Below are 7,510 nucleotides of genomic sequence, written 5' to 3' on the forward strand. Positions count from 1 at the left end.
CTAGTCAATAATGGTTTGACAAATCAGTGAAAAGATCAAGAACTTTTGAATTTATGCATATCGTTGATGTTTAAAATAAATGTTTATGAATGTGATTGAGCGACTTAAGCAAAGTCTCTGTGAATTTACAGAGGCTCTGAGTTGCACTTTAAATGCACACACCAGATTTAAATATGACATTGAAAATGGTAAAAATGAATAAGAGAATCTTTCTCATACTGTATGCTCAAGTTCTGTCAGTGTATAAGAAAAACATAGGCTTCCCAGCTCTCATTTTCACTTTTAATTACATACTATAAAAGTGCTTTCTTTTAAATTCCACAAATTCAAATGAAAAAAGAATAAAAGACTAAAATAATTTATGATACAATAAGAAAAGTATTTACATTTAAAAAAATAAACTGTACAATGTTTAAAACACAGGAAAAAAAACAAAATATTACAACCCCGACTGTAGCCAGGTAGAGGTAGGTTTGCTAAGTTTACAAAAATAAAAGAAAGTAATCATCCCTGCTGTTTTGTTAAAACCTCACTGCATCCTCAGAAGGCAGTTATCTGACTAAACCACGACAAAATGAAAATTTAAACAAAGATGAGGAGAAAAAGGATTTTAAGCTTCCCTGATAAACTACCTGTTGTTGAAAGAAGACATTTTCACGAGACAGCAACATTATCAAACAAAAGAGACAAGGAGTACTGAACAAAATGCATTTCAAGGCAAAGCAGGTTCTTCAAATACCAAAATCCTCTATTCTCATTCCTACAAATCAGTTTCTGTTAAGTCTTCTTAGACTCAAGGAGGAAGAACTCTTAATAAAAAACAAGATGCATTAAGACATTTGACAACCATGTGCCAATAATTTTCCATTTGCCAAATTCATTACAAACAGCATAAGAGATAACAGTGGCAAGTACACATTCTACAAAAATGCCTGATATTAAACCAATCCAGGCTCCTGATGAGCACATACAGCCATAAATGTTACTTTGTACAGTCTTAAAACATTACTTGGTGTTACAGCTCTCTTCAGCGGCTACTTTGTCTCCATGTGAGTTCAACTGGGCAGAAAACAATACCAGTGAAAGTAATTCATCTTTTGCAACACAGGAATGTTGGTAAAAGTCAGGGGCTCTTGTAAATGTAAAAAGCAGTTTCGTGGAAAAAAAAAAATTGTCATATCTGTGAACAAAGTGAGATAGAATTGCAGCTGAAATACAAGATACTCAAGGATCTCATCAAAAAAAAAGATGTCTTCTTCTGACAAAACTTTACACCAGTTACTTTTAGCAGGTGTACAACAATGGCCACTGACTAATGAATCACAATGATATTTATTCACTGACACATAGCAAAATGACTATTCCATAAGTAACAAAACTAATTGTCACAGTATTGCTGCCGTTTCAGCATCCTCCAACCAGAACCTTTAAATAATATGCCACAACATGCAAGAATACAATTCTGTGAAGAGGTTTTCTGTGCCAACTTTGGCTGCTTTGCTACAGTAGCACAGCTTACAGTTCAGTTCACTCTCCATAAAACCTGAATGCTGTTTAATATGGCTGCCTCTGAACTCAAACAAGTCTTTACAGAGATCAACTCAAGAAAACACACACACACACACACACACACACACACACACACACACACACACACACACACACACACACACACACACACACACACACACACACACACACACACACACACACACACACACACACACACACACACGATAGTGAACTGAACTGAGGCTGCACATTGTTACGTCAATAGTATCAAACCTGGTCAACACATTGTCATTAATACATTCTACCCTGGTAACAGAGCAGCGTTGGGCCCATGGGTCCGCCTGAGGTCAGATAGGCTGAACGCACACTGAAGAACCTTCACCCTGATCAAACAGCACTAGAAGTGGAATTTAACAGATGTATAGTTGTCCAAATAACTTCAACGCCACCATAAAACACCTGTCAGAGTGGAGGGATCACTGGCTAATATGGCTACAAGACATCCTGAAAACAACATTCAAGTTTCATTCAACTGCTGAACACTGAACAACTCTGGCTTCTCATTGTTCAGCCCAACAGGAACTTCTGGCTTAATTTCACTTGAATCTGTGCCATTTGGCATCCCCAAAGTAAAGACTCAGATGTAATGAGTCAAAAAAACAAAACAACAGACAACATTGTCCTTGTCTTTCAGTGTGCATTCTGCTAAAACAAAACAATCAAAAACAACAAAAAAAGTCTGCACACTCAATCTTTCTTTTATCTTTTAAAAATCACCCTACTCTCTACAACAGTCAGCAGTCAAGGCATGACAATGATCAATTCTGAGGCAATGAGTGTGCTGTGTTCAATGTCCAGGGAAACTGTGTGTGTGTGTGTGTGTGTGTGTGTGTGTGTGTGTGTGTGTGTGTGTGTATACTTGTTTCTGCTATACCGGTGGGGACTTTGACCTGGCTATTTGCTATAAAGGTGGGGACTTGTCTTACGGTGGGGACCTAAAATGAGGTCCCCACGGGTGGCAACACCGTTTTCTTGGCCATATTGTTGTTAATAAAAAATGTAAAAGTGCAAAAACGTTTGTTTAGGGTTAGGCATTGATTTGGTGATGGTTAAGGTTAGGATTAGGGTAAGGGTTAGGAGTTAGATATGAATGGGAGTCAATGGTAAGTCCCCACCGGTATAGAAAAACAAACATGTGTGTGTGTGTGTGTGTGTGTGTGTGTAAACACAGTTACCATGAAGTCTTTGAAATGTCAAATTTTGTGTGCTCTTTACAGCATCATGCGCCATCCTTTAACCCCACACATCCCCCTATCTTTGTAAAAAAGTCTTTTCCCTTGTCCACCCTCACTCCCCCACAATGTCTCTAACACCTAAGCTCCATTAGCTGTGGAGCGCAACGAGCCTGGCTTTCAGCTCTTCATGTTTGGCTTTAAGTTTGTCTCTCTTGGCTTGCAGTCTGTGGCCCTCACCCTCCAGGCCGTAGATGCAGTCCCTGGCCTTCTTCAGGATAACTACCTTGGATGCCTTGTCATTGTGTGACAGCTCAGGCACATTGTCACGCAAGCGCATGAAACAGTTCTTCAGTTCATTGCGACGCTGACGCTCCATCACGTTGTGCGTCCGTCGCCGCTCCTCTTCATCCTCAGTCTCTGTTGAGTTTCTTGATGAGTGGTGGTACCGTGACGACGAAGAAGAATAAGAAGAAGACGATGAGCTGCGGGAAGAGTGGTGGAAGCGCAATGCGCTGTCACTCCCTCTTGAGCGCTTGTTGGATGAAGGTGGTGGTGAGGAAGGGCAGGGAGCCGCGTAGTTGTGCTGCAGCTGGATCTCAAAGTGGTGACGTTGGAGAGCTCGCTGCTCTTCTTCTTGCTTCTGCTGGTGGACAGTCATGTCAGCCCGTGAGGGCAGAGAGGAGGGGCTGGAGGGACAGCGCACAACCGTCACCACATCAATTTCCTCTTCTGTCAGATTTTTAAAAAAAAACAAAAGGCGAGTTAGATTAGTTTTCTTGGTCCAGCCCTCTTTTCTTACCCTTGTGGTAATTTTAACAGCTTTGACTTCTGTGCTGTGACGACATTTCAGAGTAGCACTGACACCACAAACATAACAGTGTTGACACTGCACATAGCACACCATGTGGACTTGGCTTACACACAGTCAGTGATGAAAATCTGTCCTTATACTGGAAACAGTCAGAAATATGTAGAACAGAAGAAAAAGCCTTTCTTGTCAATATACAAGACAGCAAAATTTAAAGAACCCCTCCCTACGTTCACCAAAAATATACACCCCCTGTCAAAAGTTTTAGGACACTTTCTCATTCAAATAAAGTAGAACCTGTCCTACAACTTTTGACAGGGGGTGTATTTCATCATATGGATGTGATCAGGACAGGACTCTGATCATACATGTAAGGTTTCAGGCAGATTGGAGCACGTTCAGGGCATTTACACAGCATTTGAAATTTCATGGCGAAGGATCAAAATTCCAGAGGCTGCCACGGACACGCCCTTTGACTTTGGAAAAAGATTTTAATAACATGGATCATTAAGGCCTCCTGTATGTACTGGCCGAATTTGAAGTGAATTGGAGTTCCCCCTAGGACGAGTTCGCTCTAGAAAAAAAATGAAAAATGGGCAAAATCTGACATTCAACGCAAAATAGCTCACTTCCTGTTTGGTTTGGAATGTGGCTGTCACTGACTTTTTTTGTTCAACCTGATGTGCTGCATATGTGTACCAAATTTGGTAGATACACCCCCTGTCAAAAGTTGTAGGACATGTTCTACTTTATTTGAATGAGAAAGTGTCCTAAAACTTTTGACAGGGCTTGTATGCTATAAAAGAAACTGTCAACTGTTACAATAAATTCAAAAACAGTTGCATAGCTTGAGAGCAAATTAGATAAAATGTAAAAATTCAGAAAAGTAAAAGTTATCAAATTTAAACAGTGAGTAACCCTATAAAAGACAACTGAAAAAACGTCAATAATTGTGGCATAATAATAAGTGGCATAATTGCCACTTCTGGTTTACAGCTGGGGATGCTGCAGGGCTCAATTTGGTAAAATGACTCATTAGACGTGAATGGATGGAGTCACAACTGTTAGCGCTGAACATGACTCACACAGTCAATTACCTCCCCTAAAAGCTTTCATCTAATCATGTCAGTCAACAACTAAGCCCCGCCTATGCCTCAATAACATCTCCAGGCATAAAGGCTTCTGCAGATTACAGGTAGGCGGCTGACTCATAGATAAGCAAAGTGCAAAGAACAGTTAGGGCTCAGTGTCACTAAACATTAACAGTGAATTATCAATGAGATGCCAGTGAAGCTGTTCTGGACGAGGACCGTTTATACTGATAAGTGACAAAATAACAAGGCAAAAAATGAGACTATAATCTGACTTGATTATTCGCATTAAAACTTAAAACACAAGATGAATTTAAAAAGGCAGTATTTGGGTAAAGTATAGACCCCACAAAACAAGTCCACATCTGCTAGCTAAACGTAAATTTTGAGTGAAAATCATGAACATAAAATGAAGATAAGTTCTAAACTCACCAGAGTCACTGGATGAATATGTTGACAACTCGCCACCAGTTGATCCATAGTCTGAAGTGGCCTCGCTTGGCTCCTGAGCATCAATCAGATTCTGGCAGTCAAGTGTGGAGCCTGCAATCTCCTCAAAGATGCTGGTGTCGATGTCCGACAGCAGTGGGCTTGAGCCAAGCATGGTGGAGACCAGCTTCTCCTCCAGACCCTTGTCGGATGACAAGCACTGCCACAGGCAGTCCTCACTGCCCTCGTCGAGAGGGGAGCAGGGTTGACTGGGCTCACCCCCCTTTTCTGCAGCATCGGAGTGGAAGAAGTCACAGTTCCAGTTGAGCTGCATGTCGTGGTCCTCCAGAAGAATGTCTGACACATAGCTCAGCTGATCTTCCTTGGACAGGGGCTTGCCATCACAGAGCCCAGCCTTCATGGGGGGAGACTGAGGGGGAGTTGGCAGCGACTGGAGGTCTTTCATCAAACTCTGGCAGAACTCATCGTCAAACAGCAGCGGCTCTGAGTAAAGCCAGTCCTGCGACTGAGAGAAACTTTGCAACATGTTTGACTGCAGAATCTGCAAGAATAAAAAAAACAAAACAGAAGAAACTAAAATCAGAGAGGAGTAAAGCTTATAAATATAAAATCCAGAGAAGCTGATCCAGTAGTGTGTGTGAAGCAGAACATTTAAAGGAGTGAAGGCCAAAAGCAGCACTAAGTTTTGTAGTGAAAGTTCAAACCAGTTTTTCCACACTGAGCCCCCAACCAGCAGCGTGCCACATTTTTTATCTGTGTTTACATCACTATAGCCACGCCCCACTGGGCCTGGGGAGGCCCATAAATCACCCCAAAGATTAACACCCCTTGCCCATGACATCATAGGAACAGCTGGGGGAGACAGGAGCAGAAACTCACCACCTCTTTCCACAATTTACATTTTCATTCCCAGAAAGTTAACAAAAACTACCATAAAACAAGCCTTGCTGCTTCTTGCTGACATAGAACACTATACTCCACAGGAAAAAAAGAAAATGTTTGCTTTTTTTTTTCAACACTTCTAACCTCTGCTGCTGTTTCACTCTCTCACACACACACACACACACACACACACACACATTATTGAGCAACCCCACAGAAAAATCACTTTCACAACTTCATTCGGGAAAAAGCTATTTTGCTCCGCAGAAGGCCTGAGGGGATATTGTAAGATGACATTAACCAATCAGTACACGTGCTGGCTTATGTCTGCTGTTATAAATGACTGTTCTTAACCACAAAAACTTCAAAATAACACCCTAAAAAATCTATTTATCACTAAACGAACAACTGGAGCAGGAGACTGGCAGATAGCTGATTTCAGAAGGAAGGGTGAGTTTCTGATATAATACTCCTATGACGTCTGATGGTATGTGCATGTATAGCAGGCTGTGGTGGGAGAACAAAGCAGCAGTGTGTTTAGCAGAAATCTTTCTCGACGTTTTGATTCATATTTTCTGCTGCCTTGAGGTCAGTGAATGCACCACACTCAATTTAACTGTTTATACTACACTAGAACACCACGTGCCGTGACTATCACGTTGCATTTATCAAAGTAACTTATGCACAAAAACAAAATTCAGCATGCAAGAATCAATTACTGAGTGAAATATCAAAGCAAAATCTCCAGGAAAAGCCCCATTAAGAGTCAAAACGGTGACTGGCAGTGAGGGTCATTTAAACTCCACATGGGTAGAACGGTGCCGGGTCTCCACGTGAAACCCGGCAGTTCTTTTTTATTTTTTTTTCTGAAGTACAATTTGAACCACAAACACAATAAAGACAGACACTAAACCCACTGAACACGAGTCTCGCAACAATTCGAGGTGCTCCACATGTCAGTTAGAGGATATTAACCCCGGTTCACTCTCACGCATACCTTTAACCGTCCTTAAAGGAGAAGGAATTCACAAGGAAAAGAGTAGAAATACGTCGAAAATATCCAATTAAGTCCACGGCGAGAAAAAAGAAACTACAGATTTCTCTTTTACTCTAACTTTCTTCGTGTAAAATTAAAGTTAGAACAGGGAAGCATTGTGTGTATCTCCGTTTTCTTCTTTTCCTCCTCCGCTACCGTCAGACAGAGTAGGTGTGGTCGTTGGGGTCGCTGGGTTTGTATAACCGCGGCACGACATTGTCCTTCCGCCGCCACCAAAATCGCGCGAAAACATCAAAACCAACGCCAGGCTGATGTTGGTGTTAAAATCTACCGCTCATTTATCCGCTTCCAGATGCCTTTTCGATTTAGTAAGCACGGAAAAACCACAGGCGACGGCGAATTCTGTTAATATTGTCGAAGTCGGGGACTATATTGTCTACCCCCGCCATCTCTCCGCGACACGCGGAGTGATACGACACAGGGAGGGATTCCAGGAAAATGGTGGCGGGTAAAAGTTGGGACAGAAACACACGTG

The 7,510-nt window shown here is 41.7% G+C and overlaps 1 protein-coding gene across 1 annotated transcript; it reads right to left on the reverse strand.

The window, feature by feature from the left end:
* Positions 1 to 268: 268 nt before the first annotated feature.
* mych (myelocytomatosis oncogene homolog) lies at positions 269 to 7,266 on the reverse strand. Its single transcript, XM_022218381.2, has 3 exons — positions 6,976 to 7,266; positions 5,079 to 5,637; positions 269 to 3,476 (listed from the first exon to the last, which is right to left on the reverse strand). The coding sequence occupies exons 2-3, from the start codon at positions 5,620 to 5,622 to the stop codon at positions 2,896 to 2,898; spliced, it is 1,125 nt and encodes a 374-aa protein (XP_022074073.1). The 5' UTR covers positions 5,623 to 5,637; positions 6,976 to 7,266; the 3' UTR covers positions 269 to 2,895.
* Positions 7,267 to 7,510: the final 244 nt, after the last annotated feature.

This window comes from Acanthochromis polyacanthus, chromosome 5 (genome assembly GCF_021347895.1).
Source record: "Acanthochromis polyacanthus isolate Apoly-LR-REF ecotype Palm Island chromosome 5, KAUST_Apoly_ChrSc, whole genome shotgun sequence".
Lineage (NCBI taxonomy): Eukaryota > Metazoa > Chordata > Actinopteri > Pomacentridae > Acanthochromis > Acanthochromis polyacanthus.

What these genes read in the sequence shown, in the direction of transcription:
- mych (XM_022218381.2), bottom strand. Translation starts at nt 5,622, where the DNA reads ATGTTGCAAAGTTTCTCTCAGTCGCAGGACTGGCTTTACTCAGAGCCG. An exon ending in ATATTCATCCAGTGACTCTG is followed by an intron (nt 3,477 to 5,078) that starts GTGAGTTTAGAA and finishes AAAATCTGACAG; the next exon opens with AAGAGGAAATTGATGTGGTG.